This window comes from Camelina sativa, chromosome 11 (assembly GCF_030686135.1).
Source record: "Camelina sativa cultivar CO46 ecotype springtype chromosome 11, ASM3068613v1".
In the NCBI taxonomy this organism is placed as follows: domain Eukaryota; kingdom Viridiplantae; phylum Streptophyta; class Magnoliopsida; order Brassicales; family Brassicaceae; genus Camelina; species Camelina sativa.
This window is the reverse complement of record NC_141890.1, coordinates 11,835,315-11,857,193: the sequence shown is the minus strand read 5'-3', so window position 1 is coordinate 11,857,193 and position 21,879 is coordinate 11,835,315. Positions and strand designations below refer to the sequence as shown.

Sequence of the window (21,879 nt, the reverse complement as noted above, 5' to 3'; positions counted from 1 at the left end):
TTTTGTCTGGTGTTCTTTTTTTTTCTTGCGCAGGGATGAGTGTATGCTTGCCAAGATTATTGTAAGAGATGTCAGCTTGTTATTTGGTTCTGAAGCCGGCAGGAACCTAATTGGAATCAAGCTTCTATTAGGGAGTATCTTGCCATTAATACATTGTCATCAACCTTCAGCCCCACAGATTGTTGGACTTTGGGGTATGGCTGGTATAGGGAAAACGGCTATCACAAGAGAAATATATAGAACGCAAGCTCAGAGATATGACCTGAGTTACTTTATGCCAGACTTTCATCTAATGTGTCAAACAAAAGGGTTGAGTCATCTGCGTGATGATTTCTTCTCAAAAATCTTTGGGGAAGAAAGAGTTTTTATAGACACATATGATACAAAAATAAGTTTCACAAGGAATAGGTTTCTTGATAAAAAGATTCTCATTGTTCTTGATGGTGTGAGTAGTGTTAGAGATGCAGAAGTCGTGGTTGGAGGTTTTGGTTGGTTTTCTGGTGGACATACAATCATCTTAACATCTAGGAATAGGCAAGTTCTTGTACAGTGTAAGGCCAAAGAGCTTTACGAAATTCCGAAGCTATCCGAGTATGATTCTCTTCGCCTTTGCTGCCAGTTTGCCACTGAACAAAAATGGAAGGGAAAGATGTCATTGATCTCGGAGCTGGTGAACTACACTAGTGGCATTCCATTGGCTCTGCGAGTCCTAGGTTCGTCTGTACGACAGCAATGTACTAATGATGAGAAGCAACATCTTAGAAGATTGCGTCAACATCCTCCAATCGAGATTCAGGATGCATTTCGAAATAGTTTTAATGGACTACATGACAACGAGAAGGATATATTTTTGGACCTGGCATGTTTCTTCAGAGGGGAGAATAAAGATTATGTGGTGAAAATCCTTGATGGTTGTGGTTTTTTTACAGATTTAGGAGTCAATGCTTTGATTGATGAGTCTCTTATTAGCCTTGTAGATAATAAGTTAGAAATGCCTAATATTTTTCAAGACATGGGTCGATTTGTTGTTTGCCAAGAATACGAAGCCGCAGGCAAGCGTACCAGATTGTGGGACTCTAATGACATTGCTGATGTGCTGACAAACAAAACAGTAAGTCTTACACAATTTATAATTATTATTCTCACTGTAACTATAGATTGCTGCCTATGTTCATTTCTTCAGTAAAATGTTTCTCATCTTCTTTTCCCTTTTTCTTCAGGGAACAGAAGCAATAGAAGGCATATTTCTGGATATGTCTGGCTTGTCATTTGAGTTGAGTCCTGCTGTATTTGAGAGGATGCATAGACTTAGATTGCTCAAGATCCACTGTCCAACTTCTGAAAACCATTGCAAAGTTTCTTTACTTCAAGGCCTTTACTCTTTGTCTGATGAGCTACGTTTACTACACTGGGAAAGATATCCTCGAGGATCTTTACCTCGGAACTTCAATCCTAAAAATCTAGTAGAATTGAACATGCCATATAGCAACATGACAAAGCTATGGAAAGGAACAAAGGTATGTCTTTACATTATTATTTTGTTGCATACATGAAGTAATAACCAGTACGTGAATACTCATTTTGGTTGTTCGTGTTTGTAAACAGAATCTCGACAAGCTAAATCGGATTATTTTGAGTCACTCCCGACAGTTGAATAAATTCCCAAGGCTTTCAAAGGCCACGAACCTTGAGCATATTGATCTTGAAGGATGCACGAGTCTGGTTAAAGTTAACTCATCTATTCTTCATCATCGCAAGCTTACTTTCTTGAGTCTGAAAGATTGTTCTCATTTGCGGATTATGCCTGCCACGGTTCATCTAGAATCTCTTGAAGTTCTTAATCTATCTGGCTGCTCAGATCTTGAGGACCTTCATGATTTCTCACCAAACCTGAAAGAGCTATATCTAGCTGGTACTGCTATGAGAGAAATACCACCATCAATCGAGGAGCTCACTAGACTTGTTACATTAGATCTGGAGAATTGTAAAGGACTTCAGCACCTGCCACCGGGTATAAGTAACTTGAAAGTCATTGTGACACTTAAGCTGTCTGGCTGTTCAAATCTAAGAAATCTTCCAATTCCTGACACATTCTTTCTACGAGATTCACAACGTCTTCAAAGAAAGATAACCACGGAAGAATATGTGCCGTTAAAACTTCACTCTGCTATGCAAGAATCAAGGTTAGATGGCTCTAAAACTCTTATGAACCTTAAAATATTTGCAACTAAGATCAGATATTTACAGTACTTGTTTTTTACAGAGATGATTTAGAAGAAATTTTATCGGCATTTGAATATCTATCAAGCAAGGGAATACCACAAGAAAGCTGGCCATGGGTCACTATTACTCCGTTACCCTCATCAATTCTACACTCATTGGCGTCAAGATTATATGCCCTAGTAACTTTGTTTCTGTGTAAGTCGTACCTGGTGGATATAACTGACGAGTTATGCCGGCTTACTTCATTGAAGGCACTGGATCTTGGTGGGAACTCTTTTAGCCAAATTCCTGAAAGCATTAAGGAGCTTCGTAAACTACACAGCTTCAGATTACGCCATTGTAAAAATCTCACATCATTACCAGAGCTTCCCATTAGTCTAGAAATTTTGAATGCACATGGCTGTGTGGCTCTTAAGTCATTCACTTTAAGCTTCGAGCAGTTTTCAAGGCACTACACATTCAGTAATTGCTTTGCGTTGTCCCCAGATTTTTTCAGAAAATATATGAAAAGAGCTCTAGATAGTGTTGAAGTCATGGCCAAGGGGCATCAACAGGTATTTTCCCTCTCTCTCTCTCTCACATGCATTTTCATTTGCACTTTTCACATATTTGATAGTTTTTTTTTGTTGCTTCACTGGAACAGGAACACAACAACCCGCTTGCATTCAGCATCTGTATACCTGCCTATGCGGGTCACGAATTCTCAGTTAATTTTAAAGCTGGTTCATCTGTAATGATAGAGCTAACCTCTGGCATGCTTAGGACTCTCTCAGGCTTTACTTTATCTGTAGTAGTTGAATTTCGGGATAATTATCGCAATGCTGCTGGTTTTGGCATCAAGTGCATATGCAGGAAAGCCAGAAGAGACCTTTCACCTAGATTAGAGAGAATTTTCCATTGCTGGGCTCCAAAGGAAGCTCCCACTGTTCGGAAGGATCATATGTTTGTTTTTGGCAATGCGAAAATGCATCCTGCTGATGGAATTGACCATGATTTCCTGGCTGGTTGGCTTACCTTCGAATTCCATCCTGTCAATTGGCAGAACAAACTTCTAGATGATAGCTGCACGGTGAAAAGATGCGCAGTGTATTTAATTACCACGACAACATGTGATAAGACCCATGGCGCAAAACGTCCCTCTTCAATGAATTTAGAGGAGATTTCAAGCGTGGAGCATCTGGCACCACCATATAAGAGATGTCGTTTGAAGAGAGTTATTGAATCTGTTATCCTAAGCTTGAGAAAAAGGAAAAGGGAAAATAGTGTCTCTGATAAGAAGAAGATATCCCATATTAGGGCTTCAATCATTCCCAAAAACGTCTAAAGGTGAGGGTGCCCATGTGACTTTGTAAGGCACCAGTTAATCCCACCTCTAACCATTAACCAGTGTGGGGGATTTAACAGTCTCTAGGCTTCTGATGCCACTTTTGATGTTGATGTTGATTTATTTGGTAACATGCTAGTATTTGTAGTTTTTGTTATATAATGCTTCTGGCTCTTCAGTAACTGATTTTCTCTTCTTCTTTTGCCTTTTTTTGTTTTTTGGGTTCTTACTGGGAAAGGATTCAGTTATCTTGAGTTGACAGATTAATATTTTACAAATGAGATTTCTTAGCGGCTTAAAAGACGTCTCTCCTCTTCTAAACCAGATAGCTTCATTTTGCAGGTTGAGCTTGATGCCTCTTACAAGTCTTTTTTGGGGAATGCATCCAGGAAATATTTTCCCAGAAAGACCTGGGCAACCTGAATATGCATATTACATGAGCACCGGAGAGCGTAAATGTGATAGTGTTTGTAAAGAAATTTATTCATCTGTGACTGAGAACCCCTGTCCCTGAGATTTACTAAACCCCCATAGGTTTCCCGCGATGGCCGGTAAGCCACTTCATAAACTAGCAATCAGTTTCTTTCTTTTAAACGTCATCATAAAGCTATTCACCAATGCATCTTGTTCAAGTTAATGACAAAAACACATCCGTACTATCTTGAAACGGGTCCAAGGAAGTTAAAACCTGATGTCTGTTCTTATCTCAGCTTCTGTGTGGGTGCGTGATCCTTTGCTTACTGGATTCGTTTCATCTCTTATGATAGAAATAACGTGTGCGCAAATTATATATTGGCAGAAGAAACGGCGTCATGAGTCCTGTCCGTTTTAACATCCGATGTGGGTGTTAACGTACTAGAAGAACGCATCTTCCATTCCTTCCAAGAGTCCGCACATGGATATGCTGAGATTTGATTCATTTGGATCTGCATTCTTGAGTCTACCGTCGGATAAGCTTCTGGAAACATCAACTGAGAAAGCCAAATGACTGTGTCTGAGGCAAGACAAGCAACCTCTGGTAAAGGCGTCGTTGATACAGAGCAGGAAGAAAGTAAGCGTATGTTGATGAAAAGCTGTGTAAATTTGATGATTGGTAATGGGGGAATCAATATAAGTCGTGTTCAATTATCTCAACTCGCAAGCATCATTTGTATTATAAAGGTGAAGTTTGTCTTACATGAGCAGAGATTAAACTATAGTTAGAAGTGAAGTACTAATTAATACTTCAAAGTTCAAAGTAGCCATATGTATCAGAAAGAGGGATAAAAAATAACACTTTTGGTCATATATCATTACTCTTTGAAGGATGAACAACCTATGTCTGAAACCACTCATCGTGTCAAATCAGCTCTCTACAACTAGTTAATTACAGAGATTTGGCTTTGTTGGCTCCATGCAACTATGAACAGAAGTTACAGAACACTCGTTATCAGAAAAAAGTGATTTCTTCCTTTGTTCTTTTCCTATTCAGTAGCTCTTCTTCTTGTAAACAGAAACGGCCTCTCTTGGCCAAAGCAGCTTCATCGTTGGTGGTTTCATTGAGATCTGTTTCTTTTCCAGACACCGCTTTCACGAGGTTTTTCTCTTTTAACCCCTGCAACCTATAATCACTCTCGTAGGGTGTATAAAACAAGTCCATCCCACATTTCACCACCTCACAGCAATCTAGCATTTTTTTGGCTTTGCCATCAGTAACAAAGAATTTGAATGAAGCGGTGGTGTTACAACATCTATTGAGATCATGGATATTCTTGGCGTGGAAACAGTTGTTATAACTGATGAACACATGATCAGAGCTAAGTCGTCTTGGTTCTTCGTGGCTTGATAATCCAGATGACTCCGTCCATCCTCCAAGATTGCAAGTAAAGCTGATGGAATTACCGTCTTTGTTTCTAAACTTGCACTTGCATATTACCGAGAACCGGCTGGTTTGATCTTCATATTCCTTGAAAGAGACAACACTGCAGAGAGAAAGTCCAATGAATTTATCATCGCACCAGTGTGGAGGCAGGTTGATTTCCATTGAAGATCCCATTCTCTGATGGCGGAACCATAATGGCAAATCATTTCCTGGATAGCTTACCGCAGCTAAAAGTTCCAAAACTAGTTCCTGAAATGAAACCGAAAAAACCATTTAAGAAAGACATTTGATAGGCAATGACACTGGTATAATAACAGAGCAACAGATATTGGACCTTATGCTGATTACGTTGAAGAGATCCGTTCACCAGTATTTGACTCTTGAGTTGAGTATGAGCCACAATATTTTCTTGTGCATCTCGGTTTAGCTTGAAGCAATCTGTGAATACAAAAGTAGAATGGGTCTTTTCAGCTATCACAAGAAGCGTCATAGGTTTTGCTACTGTTTCGAGTGAGATACAGCCATGAGCATCCAAGTACTGCAGATTTGATGGAAGCACTGGCAGTGAAATGAGCTTTTGACAATGCTTCAAGTAAAGAGACTTGAGATGATGAAGTTTCTTAATGCTTCCTGGTAGATTCTCGATATTGTTTTTGCTCAAGCATAGAGACTGCAGCGAGGATAAGCAGCTAAAGTTGTCCGGCAACTTGTACAGATTACAATCTATGAGATACATGTCTGATAACTGAGAGCAGCCTGAGAAAGGCAGCAATTCCAAACCTTTGAAATCTTGGACTTTAGATCCACCAAACGAAAACAGCTTGAGATTACTCATACACATAGTTTTGGGTGTTTGTTTGATAGCAGTCTCATCCATGAGCAGAATTTCTAAGCTTTTCATGTCCTCATTGATGTCCGGAAAAATCTCTAGCTTTGAACAGCTGGAGAGAATAAGTTCTTTAAGAGAACTCAGTTTGCAAATAGTGTCAGGAAGACTCATCAACCTGCAACACTTCTTTAGATTTAACACAGCGAGGTTCCGTAGAGTCTCTATGGATTTAGGAACACGTTTGATTGCTGTGCCATCCAAATATAGAGATTCTATGTTATCTGAAATAGTTGGGAATTTCTTGAGGTTTGAACAGCCACTGAGGATAAGAACCTTCAAACATTTAAGATTAATGCTCTTTGGAAAACGTTTGAGGTTTGTGCAATCTCTTAGATTCACTGAAACAAGACTGTCCATTTGCTGGATTGATGAACATCTGGCTAAACTTGTACAGCATTCAAGATTTAATCTCTCAAGTTTACGAGCTTCAAACAAGCCAGATAGATTCAGTAAGTCTTTCGAATAACTGAGGTCAACCCACCTTAACTCTCCGGTGTTCTGCAACATAAATAATATAATAATCACATACTGGATCACACAATAATCTGATAAAATGGGAGAATGTACCGCTAAGGTTGTACCTTCTCATCTTCCCATAGTTGCTTAATGCTGCTATAACGCAGACTAAGATCAATGAGTTTCTTCGGGTTGAAGTTCAATGGCAGAAAATCCAAAGGGTACCCCTGCCAGTGGAGATACACCAGCTCATCTGGAAAGCAATCAAGCCCACTCGGAAAACGAAATCTACAATGGTTTTCACACCACTTGGAACAATGAGAATTGTAGATTTTCAGGAATTTGAGACTCAACATTCTCGTGAAAATATCAGCACTTAGCTTCATGCTTTCTACATTAAACATATCCAAGAAGATGCCCCTAATTTCTGCAGTCCCCTGGAAAAGAAAAGTTAATAATTAAGAAACTATAGTACTAGAAGAATCAAATTCGTAAGAACAAATGAAATATTCTGGCTCACCGTTTTATACTTTAAAACGCGACAAATATCTTCCTTCTCCCATAACCGACCGCGGTTACCTGCCTCTTTGATGGATGATTCGTAGCCAATTTCCCTCCCCATTGTCAGCAGTAAGTCATGCATCTCAAGCCGGTTATTTGAAACGGTTATTAAGCACTTGTCAACAAGGTCATTTATCGCATTAGAAGCATCAATATGGTAAGTGCTCAGAATCATCGAAACAAAATCCAACTTTTCTGATCTAAAGAAGCAAGCAACATCCAGAAATATGCTCTGTTCTTCCGGACATAGTTCCTCATAACTCATTTTCAAGACTTCTTGAATCTTTCCATCTGGTCTTCTCTGCAGTCTCTCCAATTTCCTAATCCAATATAACTTATCTCTCTGGCATAGGTCAGAACCTAACAATTTCAGAGCTAATGGATGCCCTTTCGAATAATCCACAAACTTGTTTGATAGATCCATGAGCTCGGCTGTAGCGCAGAGATTACTAGAAAATGCACTCAAGCAGAAAAGCTCCAAAGCTTCTCTTCCGCTCAATCTAGGAACCACATATGTTTCATTCACAACATTCTCTAGCAGTTTCTTGTCCCTTGTTGTTATAACAATCCGAGTTCCTTCTCGGTACAGCTCCTTTCCCCCTTTCCCAATAAGAAGTGTTATTTGGTTTTCGTTAGTCACATCGTCGAGCACAATAAACAGTTTCTTGTTCCGAAGACGATCCTTCAAGGCTTCGTGTGCTCCTTCAGGAGCTCCAACATCAAGATTATCTTCATCTAACAGCTTACGGAGAAGTTTCTGCTGCAAATAATCTACTCCATGTAGTTTTGACTCATTGTGAATATTTGCAAGAAAGCAGTAACCATCAAAGTCACCGTAGTTTCGCTTATACAAACAGTCCGCAACAGTGGTCTTACCAATCCCAGCCATCCCAAGAACCCCGACAAGTCGCACACAACTGTCTCTTTCAATTCCATATACTTTTCCAGCTCTGTCATATGCGACTCAATCCCTGGAAGGCCTCGAATTTCAGATGGAGACAACTTGTTTAGAATCTTGAACGTTTCTTTGGCAATTTTGTCAACGAACTCACACTCCGGGCTGCCAAATGTATCATCAATAATAAGGAAATAATTGTAACAAATAAACAGAAAAAAGAGAAAGAAAATAAGGACTACTAATTGACCTTCATGAATCATGAAAGTAGTTTCCTTGCATTAGACGCATAGTTAAGATAGTGAACACTGATCTACCAGTGGTTATATCTAGCCATCTAGGTCGTATCAGTACGTATAAAACAGTAAACCGAGGCTTAACCAATAAAATTGAATCTCAAACCCATCTAACCAAATCATAGACGGGGAACTCAATGAAAACTACTCAACCCAACATCTCGGGGATATATCGAAACAATGATTTCGGAGAATTCTATGGGATTTAGTAAATTTGGAATTTTGATAGATTTTAAGGAAGTTGATATGATTTTTGGTAAAATTCTCTTAAATCCCACATAAAACCATGAGATTTGGATTTTTGTATTTTTAACTAAACAAATCTTCTCAAATCCTCCAGAATCCTTGAAACTTATTAAAATCCAAATCCACAAACTGTTTTGAATAACAGTGGATTTTAAAGTAGATTTTTAAATTATCAGTTCAATAACAATAAATTTCAGAAGACTTTTTAAAATCCATGATTGAATAACATAAAATTTATAACTTTATGCAAATCACCTAAAATGTCAAGTTGAATACATCCCTAGTCTTTTAAAACAGTAAACCGAGAATAACCAAAACCCTAAACCAGAGTTCAATCAAAACTCAGAAAGTCAAAATCGAGATTATTAGGGGGACTAGGGGTACCTTTTCTCCGGCAGTACATAGCCGGCGATTTCAGAAGCAGCTCTTAGGGCTTCTCTCCATGCCGGAACCCTGTGTTCAAATCCAGGGAAATTCTCATCGGCTCTCTCGAACGGAGCTCCGAATCTTCCCTTTTGATACTTCACGTCAGATGTCGGAACTTTGTAGAAGATCGGTAAAACCACCTGACCGAAGGTTTCCTTGCACTCGATGATCTCCGCGAGTTCCTCTAAGCACCAAACGGAATTCGCGTAGTTCTCTGAGAAAACGACGATCGAGATCTTTGATTGCTCGATCCTTTCGAGAAGTTTTAAGAGATCGTTACCTCGCCGGAGTTTCTCATCGATGAAAGCATCGATCCCTTTCCGGCGTAGAAAATCTCGGAGATAGCTAGTGAAGGAATGACGCGTGTCTTCACCTCGGAAACTGAGAAACACGTCGTATTTCCGGCGAGATGGATCCAATTTGGAGGACGATGAAGAAGCAGCCATGACAACAAAACAAAAGGTTAGGAAATGAAGATTGAGAACAAATTTGGGGTTAAAACCAAAAAAAATAAATAAAAAAATTCATTGACTTGCTTATGAAGATCTGAGAGTAGGTGTTTGTTTTTTTAAAAATGATATCGGGAGGTTGAGGATGAGTAGTGGAGTTGACTTACTTATGAAGATCTGAGAAACCAAAATTTTGGAAAGAAACCACACATCGATCCTCGAAATCAATGGAAGAAGACTGGGAAGCTTTCAGTGAGTTCCTCAGCAGTGATTCTGGCGGGAAGAAGAAGAAGAAGAAGAAGAGCGTTGAAGCTTCTCTTGGAAACTCGGTCACACCCTCCGAGGAAGTTGAAACTCCTCTCCAGCTAAAATTTCCCGGGCATAGCATCACAGGGTTTGAACCTGTCTTACTCATTTCTTGTGGTGGTGACAACGACCAAGACTCCGAGGAGAGATACTTTATCAGCTACATCTTCAATGAGTTGTGTCTCCGTGGCTTTGCTCCTTTGAGATATGATATAACTAGGAGCATAGTGAATGGGTGTCCTGAGATGCTATACAGATCTCGGGTTGCTGTTATCATTTTCTCGATGAACTATGCTCGTTCCACAGAGTGTCTGGACGGATTTGTGGCGACCATGGACTATTTGAAAGCAAACAACCTTCTGCTTATTCCTGTGTTTTTTAAAGTTAGTCTTGAGGACGTCAGTGGTCAGAGTTGTTATTTTGAAAAACCATTCTCACGACTTGAGAATTCAGTCCAGGCATCTCAAGTTTTGAAATGGAGGGCGGCTATGATCAAATTAACTTCCATCAATAGATGTCACTATATGAAGAGGTAAATTGATTTCTCTCTTCTTTCACTGTGCCATCATCTTCTATCTGTGTGATATAGTGACTGTCTCTGACTTTCGTAAATTAATGGAATATTGTTAGTTTCTTTCTAAATAAAGACAATCTTTATTAGATCAGAACATTTTTTTTTTCTTTTGCTCTGCCAACATTTATACGGAATCATATGCTTTGCAAAAAAAAAAAGTCCTTTCAAAGATTTGCCTATCCAACACTTAAGCAATACAGCAGCAGAGCCTTTTTATCAGAAGTATGTTGTTTTGGTACTTTGTATTTGTGATGTTTCCTAATGCGCAGGCATCAAGTTATTATGCTTGCCAAGGATATCTTCAAAGATGTTTGCTTCCTGCTCAGTTCTGAAACTAACGGAATCAAGCATCCTTTCGAGGTTATATTGTCTCTGGTGCATTGTTCTCAATCTTTAGCCCCACATATTGTTGGACTTTGGGGTATGGCTGGCATAGGGAAGACTATCATCTCTAGAGACATTTTCAGAACACAAGCTGGGAAATATGACGTTTGCTACTTTCTGCCAGACTTTGATATAATGTGTCAAACAAAAGGGCTTAGTCATTTGCGTGATGAATTCTTCTCGAAAATCTTTGGGGAAGAAAAAGTTTTCACAGACGTATGTGATACAAAATTAAGTTTCACAAGGGGTAGGCTCCTTGATAAAAGGGTTCTCATTGTTCTTGATGGTGTGAGTAATGCTAGAGATGCAGAATTTTTGCTTGGAGGGTTTGGTTGGTTTTCTGGTGGACATACAATCATTTTTACATCTAGGAATAGGCAAGTTCTTGTACAGTGTAACGCCAAAGAGCTTTACCAAATCCCAAAACTATCCGAGTTTGAATCTCTTTGCGTTTGCTGCTATTTTTCCACTAAAGAAAATTGGAGTAGAAGTATGTCATCGATCTCGGAGCTGGTGAACTACGCTAGTGGCATTCCATTGGCTCTGGGAGTCTTAGGTTCGTCTGTACTAAATCATTGTGCTAATGATGAGGAAGAACATCTGAGAAGATTGCGCCAACATCCTCCAGTCGAGATTCAGGATGCATTTAGAAGAAGTTTTAGTGGACTAGATGACAACGAGAAGAACATCTTTTTGGACCTTGCATGTTTTTTTAGAGGGGAGGATAAAGATCATGTGGTAAACATCCTTGATGGTTGCGGTTTTCTTACGGATTTAGGAATCTATGGTCTCATTGATGAGTCTCTCATCAGCCTTGTTGATAACAGGATAGATATGCCTAACATTTTTCAAGACACGGGTCGATTTGTTGTTTGTCAAGAAAACATTGAGGCAGGCAAGCGTAGCAGATTGTGGGATCCTAATGACATTGTTGACGTGCTAACAAACAATTCAGTAAGTCTTCGAAAATGTGTATCTATTGACTATTGATTTTATGAAAACTTTAGATTACCGCTTATGCTCCTTTCTTCACATAGAAAGCTGATGTTTTCGAACATCTTTTCCAATTTTCTCAGGGGAAAGAAGAAATTGAAGGCATATTTTTGGATGCGTCTGACATAGCATTTGAGTTGAGTCCTACTGTATTTGAGAGGATGTATCGACTTAGATTGTTCAAACTCCACTGTCCAACTTCTGACCATTGCAAGGTTTGTATACCTCAAGGTCTTAACTCTTTCCCTGATGAGCTACGGCTACTCCACTGGGAAAAATATCCTCTTGGATCCTTACCTCGGAACTTCAATCCTGAAAACCTTGTAGAACTGAACATGTCATATAGCAACTTGACTAAACTATGGAAAGGAACAAAGGTATATCTTGACATTATAGTGTAGTCTGCTGTATACATGAGGTAATTAGTTTGTAGTCGGTGACTCATATTGGTTGTTTCTTAACAGAATCTCGAGAAGCTAAAGAGGATCATTCTAAGTCACTCCCAGCAGTTGACTAAATTCCCAAGGCTTTCAAAGGCGACGAACCTTGAGCATATTGATCTTGAAGGATGTACGAGTCTGGTTAAAGTTAACTCATCTATTCTTCATCATCACAAGCTTACTTTCTTGAGTCTGAAAGATTGTTCTCATTTGCGGATAATGCCTGCCACTGTTCATCTAGAATCTCTTGAAGTTCTTAATCTATCTGGCTGCTCAGATCTTGAGGACCTTCATGATTTCTCACCAAACCTGAAAGAGCTATATCTAGCCGGGACTGCAATTAGAGAGATGCCATCATCAATCAAGGAACTCACTAGACTTGTTATATTAGATCTGGAAAATTGTAAAAGACTTCAGCACCTGCCACCGAGTATAAGTAACCTGAAAGCTGCTGTTACACTTAGCACAAAACGTCCTGCTTCTTCCATGGATACTAGGGATCTATCTAGCTTGGAGGATATAACATCACCATATAAGAGATGCCGATTGAAGAGAGTTATTGAGTCTGTTATTTTAAGGCTAAGAAAAAGGAAGGGGGTGAAGAGGGTCTCTAGAGCCACAAGCCTTTCTGAGGTAATTTATTGGCAAATACATGCTAGTAAGCTTCTGGCCTCCATGTTGAACTTAATCAAACTCAATATGAATGAGATATCTTATTTGCTTAAAAAGACTCTGTTTCTCTTCTCATTCTAAATCTGCTAGCTTCATTCTGTAGGTTCAGCATAGCTCAGCTTCTACCTTGGTAAATGATTTCTCTTACAAGTCTTCCTGGGGATATCATGTTTTACCAGAAAGACCTAACCAACCAGAATGCCAAGATTACATGAAGACAGGCGACTGCAAATTTGGCTATGTTTGTAAATTTCATCATCCGAGGAACAAAGAAACTCATGTCCTTGAGAATACATCTTCCGTGGCTTCCAAAACACCGGAAATGAATCCGCTAGGACTATCTCTTTCACTTGGATCTTCTTCAACAAGTGAGAAATTTAGAATACACAAGAACACATCTTCCATGGTTTCTGAGACACCACAATCGAATACGCTTAGACTTTTGTCTTTACTTGGGACTTCACCATGTGTGTCTGACACAACACAAGCAACCGTTGGTAGGAACACCAATGATTCAAAGCAGCAGGGAGAAGAAAATTCAGATATATATGGTTGGTGATGAAGAATCAAGAAACCCGTCAAGCATTATTTCTATAGTTTTTGTTAGGTGGTAAAAGAATCGGTAAACTAGGTTTAAGCTGATATATTTTGAATGTAACTTGAAAACTATCTGATTCATTGCAGTGGAAAAGGATATATGCAAAAAAGCGCTGGATCATTTTTGTAATGATGTTTGTAAAGATCCAGGTCGATTACTACAAAGTCTACAAATGTCAATGAAATATTTCTGCAATAGAGTTGCACTAAAAGTAAACATTAATCCTTCTTTTTGTAGATGACGTGGATACCTAATCAACCGTCGATTAAATCTCCGGAGTGAAACCCCGCACTGCACACACCACCACCACCTCTCTCTCGAACCATCGAACCCAGAACAGAGAGGGCTTTTCACTTGTCTCCAGATCCAAACTCTCATCACCAAACCAAACCTTTCTCACAACACATACAAATTCGATTCGATCCATCCCCAAAGATCCTTCTGATATTTTTTTGAAAATTCAACTTCTTCTCCAGATCAACTTGTGATTTTGGTTCATGATTTTGATTTCGTGAAGGTCTTATGGATTCACACCCTTCCCTAATGGGAAGGTCCATTGGCAATTCGAGCCGATCGAGCTTAGATCTTGGCCATTCTTCGTCTTCGTCTTCTCCTTTATCGTTAACCAAATCGATCTCCGATGCAAGTAGTCAGAGTCTTTCTTCGATCCTTAACAATCCACATGGAGGTAAGTCTGGTGTTTATGGTTCCGATGCGTCTTGGGTTGGTTGGTGGTCTTCATCGACATTTGTAGCTCCCTCTGAGTTCGCTCCTGTTGCTTCAACGAAGCTCCCTGGTTCGGACCTTACCAGATCCGACTTCCATGGCTACGTTTCTTCGATCTCTGAGTCTCATGGTAGGTTTGAGGATATTAGGAAACATACGAGGGAAGAGAGCTCTGGGTTTGATCAGGAGAGCCATGTCTCGGGTTTAGCTGCTTGCTTGCGTGAGGTTCCTTCGCTTTACTTTAAGGAGGATTTTGCTCTTGAGGACGGAGCTACATTTCGTTCTGCTTGCCCTTTCTCGAGCTTGAATGAGAATCTAGCGCTTCAAGAGAAGTTGTCACAGTATCTTGATGTGGTGGAGCTGCATCTTGTGAAGGAGATCTCTGTGAGGTCTGATTCGTTCTTTGAGGCGCAGGGACAGTTACAGGATCTGAATGTGAAGATTGTTGAGGGTTGTAGTAGGATTCGTGAGTTAAAAGAGACTATTCGGCTCCTGGACAGGAATTTGGTAGATTCAGCTCGACAGATTCAAGAGCTGAGCTCAACTAGGATTAATATGTTGGAGCTGCAACGTAAATTGAGACTTATTTTGTATGTTAACCAAGCTCTCTCTGCACTCAAATTGGTAAATTTTTCTCTACTGATTTACTTTTACTTAGACTACTGTCAAGTTAGCTACTTTTTGTGTGTTTTCCTCTTTTTCTTGATGGAAGTTTGATTCTTTATTGTTCAGCTTGTTGCATCCGCAGATTGTGCTGGAGCTTTGGACATAACTGACGATCTTCAGAACTTGTTGGTAAGTTGATCTGTGATTGATGTTGGATACTTTTAGATGATTAGGGTGCTCTCTCTCAAGAAACTAAAATGGTTTTCCACCTTCTTTAGGCTGGGGATGAGTTAACTGGTCTGCACTGCTTCCGCCATCTTCGGGATCATGTTACTAATTCCATAGATTCCATAAACAGGTGTGTCTCTTCTCAGGTTATGATTAGAGACTAAAATAGGCTGTATTCAGTCTGTCTGTCTGTCTGTAATACTCTTTTAGAATGGATTGATTGGGAACATAAGGAGACTTAGTTGGATTTTAACTGTGCCAAGTACCTTACCAAAAAAGCCATCTAATTCTGAATCCAATTATAGAGAAGTGGTGAAAATGTAATCTATTGACTATGTTTTGGGTTTCACTAATAAACCTCTTGAAATTTTCTTAGATTGTGAAAGCAGTCGACATTTGGAAAAATGTTTGCAGGGTTTTGCAGCTCTGTTTATCTATAACAGATATTTTCTTTATAATTTGCGAAAGTCACTGTTTCTTTATGAATCAATCCGTTTCATCTTTCCCGTTCTTGGGCCATTTGTTGAGATGTTAAGCTTATAACTGTGGTGGATATTTTTACCGTCTGATGGCTATGAATGCATCTAGGCTTGTAGTATCCTGTTAGTAATCAATCATAACTTCTGAACTCTTAAACTTCCCCCTTAACTTGTGTCTTTCACGCATTGGCATTAATGCCTTGCTGGCTAAAAATAAATTTCCCTTTTCATGATGAATCCTGGTTTGCACTGAAATGTACTTTGTTCTTCGTTACTTGTTTAATTCATTCATATTTTGTTACCTTCAAAGGTGTAGAACGTGTACAACCTGTAGGCATTTGTGTCAATTAAATGTTTAGTATATTGATTTTCTTTGGTAGTGCGTTCCGTGAAGATTTCGTATAATATAAGTTCACTTTCTATATCTAGTTCTTTTTTTTTTGCCGTCTAAAATTTTTATTAGAAATCAATGAAACTGTTCATGAACAAAAAACAAAGTACTGCAGCTCATAATCAACGCACAAATGCCTCTAACAAACAGGAAATGACTAAGACTAAAGAGATTATCTAGTTATCTACCTGTAACTTTTTCTCTGTTATTTTCTTTTATTTGTTTATTTGGTCTAGCGTCTGATGGCTCGCTGATTTTTCTTTGCAGTATTCTCACATCAGAATTCATGCGTATCTCAATACATGATACTGGGGAGATAGATGTACTGATTCTATCTGCAGCAAAAATACGGGGATCCATTTCATATAACGGGAAGACTATGGAAGAAGTAAGTCTCATCAGATGCAACTGTATATATTTTAATGAATATATGGGCGCTTCTTTTTGTACTGTGGAGCTCGATTGTTGGTGGAAAACTTAATAGAAGTACCTAAACTCTGAGAAGTGGTGTCGATTATCAGAAAAAGAACTGGAACAACGACCAGCATAATTCTGAATATTGTGTTTACACCTTTACAGGCTCAGCTAGAAGAAGAGGATACCTCTACCTTATGTGATCGGCTTCTTCCTCTAGTTATTGGATTGCTAAGAACAGTGAGTGACCGGTCCGGATTATTTTTCAACATATGTTACCATTGAAGTTGACAATCCTTTATTGTTTTAGTTTCTTCGTTTATGCTGTTTCTGGTCTTTATTGTTGGTTCATAGTGCTCATTAAGTGTATAGTCTGAATTCAGCTTCTCATGTGTTGTTCTTTGAACTGTTTTTGTAGGCAAAGTTCCCCTCAATTTTGAGGATGTATCGTGATGCACTCACATCCGAAATGAAAAATGCAATCAAAAAAGCAGTTGCGGAGTTGCTTCCAATTCTTGTTGCAAGATCGCTCGAATCTGAGTTTTCACATAGGGAGCGCTCTGTAGATGTTGATGGTGAGATCTTAACTGTTATTACTATATCTGTGGAATCTCATGCAACTTAGTTTGTGCATATAAACGTAGTTGAACAGAAGTTTGTATTTGAAAGTGTATCTAATACACATTCTCATCAAGTTCAACCCCGTATAAACAACAGCATTGGATTTTGTTTTAGCAGTTGTGTTTTAAGTAATATTACCGTATATTCCCATCTGCTTGTTTTCTTTTTAATCTCTAATTTGATCTGAGACCCGACTTGGACGTAATTTATGTGGAAAGTGGCCAACTGATAAAGAATGTTGGCTGGAAACTTATTTTTAAGGATGAAATAGAAATTTATTATCTTCTCTTAGGATAATGTATTCCACTTCGGTGGTCGTTTGTCTCTCTTGGAACCATGCTTATTCCTAGTGTGTATACAGGTGGTGGCTTATCTCTCGCGAACAAATTGAGGACTCTGTCAGCTGAGGCATTTGTGAATCTCCTAACTGCTATATTTAAGATTGTTCAGGTAATATATGCATCAATTATGGAATTGTTGATGATTTAAACAAGTATTATAGGAAATTAGACATATTTGTTTTATTTATATTAAACCTCTGGCGGCCTCTTTATTTTGGTTTTGATACATCTACCATATAATAGAGGTTTGGAAATTTTCACCCTCTGAACAGTTAGATGTTTGATTAAGATGTAATATGATTTCATTTCATTTAGTGAATGCAGGCACATCTAGTCCGGGCTTCGGAAGTGAAAAAAGCAATTGAATGGATCCTCTGCAATATCGATGGACATTATGCAGCTGATTCAGTTGCAGCTGCAATTGCTGTTGGTGCTGTAGCAGCTGAAACAGCCCAGGAAACAGGTTTCCAAGGCGGGTCATTAGTGTCTTCTCCATTGGGTAAGGCTACCTCAAAGACTCTTCCGTTGCAGGGAAAATCAAGTGACGCATCAAGCTTGATGAACATGTCAAGAAACTTCAGGTTTCTTAGTTTCTCTTTTTTTTTTTTAAATGCATTTTTCCTAATTCTCGCTGTTTTGTGTGACACAGGCCCTTGCTCTATGCTTAGAACTAAATTAGGCATTATTCTGATTGATATAGGGCCGATGTCTTGAGAGAAAACACAGAAGCTGTCTTTGCGGCTTGTGAGGTTACACATGCTAGGTGGGCAAAGCTACTAGGAGTTCGTGCTCTTCTTCATCCAAAACTGAAGTTGCAGGAGTTCATGAGCATTTATGATCTGACCCAAGAATTTATAACATCTACGGAGAAGGTATTTGGTCTAAAATTTTCTTCATAATATAGATAAGAAATTGCATTGCTTATTCTTGCATGATATTTGTACGTAACTTAACAGATTGGTGGACGGTTGGGATCTAGTATTCGTGGGACGCTGCAATCACAAGCCAAAGCCTTTGTAGATTCCCAGCATGAAGCCCGGGTTAGTCTCCCTATATACGTTTATAAGTTTCACAGCAAGCACATTCACATTTTTGTTTAGTTTCATGGCTTACGGAAAAAGAAAAGTGGTGAAAAAGTGGCAGAAAAAAGTTATACCAAAAGCAATATGCCCAAGCCATCGTACTTTCTCTAGCATAATGTTAAACTTACTTATAACCAAGTAGTGTTGAACTATATTGACTTCATCGCATAGGTGTGCACATTCTGTTATTTTTATAGTCTCTTTCATTAACCAGAGTTCTGGTCATTATTCTAATTTGTATTTTGCTTTACTGTAGATGACAAAACTGAAAGCTGTGCTTGATCAAGAAACATGGGATGAGATAGATGTTCCCGAAGAATTCCAATCAATAATCAGTTCTCTTTTTGCATCCCAGGAGTTGATTTCTAGAAAAGTTGATGCTGATCATAAAACATACCATAGTAATTCGCTACCTCCCAATGGGTCTCTCACTTCTGGAATTGGAGATCAAAATACTAATTTACGAAATGAAAAATCTGAATCTGGTGAAGGTCCTGCAGTCAATGATTCACAAGTAAAATCCACTGTCGCGCCTGTGTCTCTTGAAAGAAGCAAGGCTGGTGTATCTTCAGTTCCGAATAATCAAAGTAATCAGAAGGCGCACGGAAAATCTAACCTTCTCTATCAAGGAGTTGGTTACCACATGGTAAACTGGTTAGTTTTCTTGTTATGCATAATATGTTGTTTATATATTCCTTTTTCTCTAGTAATTTGAAGTTGGTTGATGAATATTTTTCTCCACTTTCCATTCACCAGATTAGACTTTTATTGTCTTACATGCCTGAGAGGGGCAGTTTTCTCTCAAAGTATTTGTACTGTTTGCTAGGTTTCACTTGCTTTATGTTTGGCTGCTATCCAGGCTATAATTTATTTGTTATGCTGAGGCAATTCCGTTTATGTCTGCAGTGGGTTAATATTGCTCAAGATGTTGGCAGAGTACATTGATATGAACCATTCTTTGCCAGCTTTGTCCTCGGAAGTTGCTTTTCGTGTTGCTGAAGTGTTAAGATTTTTCAACACTCGGACATGCCAACTTGTTCTGGGTGCTGGTGCTATGCAGGTATACAAAAAGATGTTTTATATGAAGAAAATAGTTTTCATCGCTGATTAGCTGTTACTGAATTTCTAATAATAACCTGTGATCCTGTATATTAACAAGTGTATCACCTCACGTTCTTACTTCTGCTATTGAATTTTTTAAAAATAAAAGAATTTGATTCCTACGCAAAACAGATGTAATGTACTAATATTGATCTTTTCAATGGCATGCTCATGCCTTAGGTATCTGGTTTAAAGTCTATAAAGGCAAAACACTTGGCGCTTGCAAGTCAAGTAATCGATTTCACATACACTATTATTCTTGGTAGGTGCTTTTCTTTAGTTATTTTATATTTTCACCGTTGCACTCATAATTTATTCAGCTGGATTAACGTCTTGACATCATTTTCTTCTTCTAGTCTGTAAAAGTGTTTTCCTTCGGGTTATCCAAGCATTTTTAACATGAGCTTGCTAATGATGTTTATTCTGGTCGTTACATGTCCTGATGATTTGTTTTTAAGATGATCAGCTTAGTCTCTCAATTTTTCAGCTCATTTTCTATATATATTGGGTTCCTGCATAACATTATTTTTCTTTTGTGGTCCAAGAAACGAGAAGAATTCTGTTTTCAAAAGTACCTGAGACTCGAAAGCCTATGTTGTCAGTAGAATTTGATAAAGTTGCTCAGGTATGTTTCTCTTTTTGCCTTCTGGCTTTTGTCTTTTCAATTTTACAGGCCGTAAGGTTTTGGAGGTCGTTTTGCACCTGATAAGGAAGTAGTTGAAAAATATTCACCAGTTGGTTATTTTATTTGTATAGAAAATGGCCTGTAAAATGTTAGGATTGCGGTTTTAATGTTCGTTTCCATTAACTTCAGCTTCTACCCAATTCTCAGGATTATAGGATTCATCGAGATGAAATTTACACAAAACTGGTTCAGATAATGAGAGAAAGACTATTGGCGCATCTTCATGGGTTGCCCAAAGTTGTCGAGGGCTGGAACAGACCTCCAGACACCAACAAACAAACTAAAGAGTTTGCATGGCCACTCACAAGGGTGATTTATTCTCATTCACTAATCTTATAGAGATAATAGTAGATGGTTTATATAATGTGGATTTAATTTTGCAGGAAGTTGGCTACCTACACCGTGTGTTGTCGGAGACATTGCATGAAGCCGATGTTCAAGCAATCTTCAGGTGAGCATATTTACAGATTTCATCGGAAAGATAAGGGCATTTAAATATGGACTAGAATTGACGTATTGAGCCAATCAGATGTCTCTAGAAGCCGAGTCAAGTTTTAAAAAACAAACTGTCTGACGAATGAGAGACTTAGTCATATGCATGGGCAATAAAACCTGAGATTGGCAGAAACCTCATTAACCTTTGTGATTAATTTTACATTATGGATCTGAGCAATCGAGATTTTATAGATCAGTGCTGGACTTTTCAAAGTTCTCTGCTCTTTACCCTTGTTACCCATCATGCCTCTATTTAATACTGCTGCTTCACTTTACGTTAGCTTTATGGTATGACGCAGCACATTATAGTTTCTTTCTTATAAATGCATAAGGCAGGAACCAATCTCCTGGGTTTTTAAAAAGTCACTTCTTTTACTTAGTCTCCCTAATACAGATTCATGATTCTTGTAGGCAGGTGATTTTAATTATCCACACACAAACCTCTCAAACGCTTACGAACTTGGAGATAAGCTCTCCAGAGGCAAAGAAAAGGTAACTTCATATCCTTTGGAAATATAACCAACTTAGCTTCTGTAATAAATATTGTCTCGTTTTAATCAGGCTGAAGCTTCACATTGAGCTTATCCTCAAATGTATCCGGTCATTACCATCTGACAATGCCAATCAATCCGACATCCCAAACTGGGGACAACTAGATGAATTCTTTGCACAAAACTTCAGAGAAGGAGGCGAAGCTGAGTGATGAAGTCGTCATTGTACAGCAATTTTTTTCTTCGCACATCGGTTAAAAGTAAAAATATTCAGAGTGTGGGTTTGAAGATGGACTACGTGTCCTGTAGATTTAACTTACAGGTAACAAACTCCTTCCTTCTGCCTCCATTACCAGTGAACCATTCTGCAACCAACGGGCGTTTACAAGATATGATACGTTATTGTCTCACCGAGTTACATTACAATTTGTGGAAAGCAAACCAATTTAGTATCCTGGAAAGCAAGTCCGCGTTTTGTTCAGCTACTCCATAAAACTTAAAAGAGAATTCTGATGGTTGGACGCAGGCATATTACAGTTCTTGGCCCGGATGAATATTATATCAATTTATGGTTGTACCAAAAGTTTGGAAGCGAAAAGTATCTCTATAAAGTAATATTCTCTCTT

The 21,879-nt window shown here is 38.7% G+C and overlaps 3 protein-coding genes and 1 pseudogene across 34 annotated transcripts in view; 3 read left to right on the top strand and 1 right to left on the bottom strand.

The window, feature by feature from the left end:
- LOC104723096 (disease resistance protein RPP2A) overlaps positions 1–4,834 on the top strand; it is a 7,556-nt gene extending 2,722 nt beyond the window's left edge. For 8 of the 22 annotated variants that reach the window (XM_087475700.1, XM_087475696.1, XM_087475699.1 and 5 more), the window contains 7 exons: positions 34–1,111; positions 1,221–1,517; positions 1,606–2,183; positions 2,264–2,777; positions 2,867–3,549; positions 3,890–4,268; positions 4,347–4,834. In XM_087475700.1, the coding sequence (XP_087331826.1) occupies positions 34–1,111; positions 1,221–1,517; positions 1,606–2,183; positions 2,264–2,777; positions 2,867–3,547 (3,148 nt within the window). In that variant the 3' untranslated portion in view covers positions 3,548–3,549; positions 3,890–4,268; positions 4,347–4,834. Of the gene's footprint in view, positions 1–33; positions 1,112–1,220; positions 1,518–1,605; positions 2,184–2,263; positions 2,778–2,866; positions 3,550–3,889; positions 4,269–4,314 lie in introns of those variants that run through there. The other 14 variants (XM_087475698.1, XM_087475706.1, XM_087475701.1 and 11 more) reach the window with 4 other exon arrangements.
- Positions 4,813–9,623, bottom strand: LOC104723097 (disease resistance protein RPP2B-like; annotated as a pseudogene). Its single transcript, XR_015572665.1, has 5 exons — positions 9,136–9,623; positions 7,274–8,374; positions 6,879–7,190; positions 5,743–6,795; positions 4,813–5,657 (listed from the first exon to the last, which is right to left on the bottom strand). The product of XR_015572665.1 is annotated as a disease resistance protein RPP2B-like (transcript).
- Positions 9,073–13,788, top strand: LOC104723098 (disease resistance protein RPP2A). 4 transcript variants are annotated; one of them, XM_087475721.1, is made up of 7 exons: positions 9,119–9,639; positions 9,765–10,464; positions 10,776–11,628; positions 11,718–11,844; positions 11,967–12,260; positions 12,348–12,956; positions 13,099–13,788. In XM_087475721.1, the coding sequence occupies exons 3-7, from the start codon at positions 11,561–11,563 to the stop codon at positions 13,552–13,554; spliced, it is 1,554 nt and encodes a 517-aa protein (XP_087331847.1). In that variant the 5' UTR covers positions 9,119–9,639; positions 9,765–10,464; positions 10,776–11,560; the 3' UTR covers positions 13,555–13,788. The 4 variants fall into 4 exon arrangements, with proteins under 4 accessions (XP_087331845.1, XP_087331844.1, XP_087331847.1 ...); XM_087475719.1 differs by having other exon boundaries at positions 9,073–9,639; positions 10,776–11,844; XM_087475720.1 differs by having other exon boundaries at positions 9,119–10,464.
- Positions 13,633–21,879, top strand: LOC104723100 (vacuolar protein sorting-associated protein 54, chloroplastic). 7 transcript variants are annotated; one of them, XM_087475715.1, is made up of 20 exons: positions 13,633–13,742; positions 13,831–14,943; positions 15,052–15,114; positions 15,204–15,283; positions 16,291–16,411; positions 16,603–16,677; positions 16,856–17,012; positions 17,420–17,508; positions 17,724–17,980; positions 18,100–18,271; positions 18,356–18,439; positions 18,738–18,882; positions 18,973–19,135; positions 19,388–19,541; positions 19,763–19,844; positions 20,128–20,207; positions 20,415–20,576; positions 20,651–20,718; positions 21,174–21,254; positions 21,324–21,879. In XM_087475715.1, the coding sequence occupies exons 2-20, from the start codon at positions 14,116–14,118 to the stop codon at positions 21,463–21,465; spliced, it is 3,003 nt and encodes a 1,000-aa protein (XP_087331841.1). In that variant the 5' UTR covers positions 13,633–13,742; positions 13,831–14,115; the 3' UTR covers positions 21,466–21,879. The 7 variants fall into 7 exon arrangements, 5 of the variants coding, with proteins under 5 accessions (XP_087331841.1, XP_087331840.1, XP_010439706.2 ...); XM_087475714.1 differs by having other exon boundaries at positions 18,738–19,135; XR_015572667.1 differs by lacking the exon at positions 13,633–13,742 and having other exon boundaries at positions 13,764–14,943; positions 18,973–19,127.

What these genes read in the sequence shown, in the direction of transcription:
- LOC104723098 (XM_087475719.1), top strand. Translation starts at nt 9,854, where the DNA reads ATGGAAGAAGACTGGGAAGCTTTCAGTGAGTTCCTCAGCAGTGATTCT. An exon ending in AACTATGGAAAGGAACAAAG is followed by an intron (nt 12,261 to 12,347) that starts GTATATCTTGAC and finishes GTTTCTTAACAG; the next exon opens with AATCTCGAGAAGCTAAAGAG. An exon ending in GAGCCACAAGCCTTTCTGAG is followed by an intron (nt 12,957 to 13,098) that starts GTAATTTATTGG and finishes TTCATTCTGTAG; the next exon opens with GTTCAGCATAGCTCAGCTTC.
- LOC104723100 (XM_087475714.1), top strand. Translation starts at nt 14,116, where the DNA reads ATGGATTCACACCCTTCCCTAATGGGAAGGTCCATTGGCAATTCGAGC. An exon ending in TTATAACATCTACGGAGAAG is followed by an intron (nt 18,272 to 18,355) that starts GTATTTGGTCTA and finishes GTAACTTAACAG; the next exon opens with ATTGGTGGACGGTTGGGATC. An exon ending in GATGTTCAAGCAATCTTCAG is followed by an intron (nt 20,719 to 21,173) that starts GTGAGCATATTT and finishes TGATTCTTGTAG; the next exon opens with GCAGGTGATTTTAATTATCC.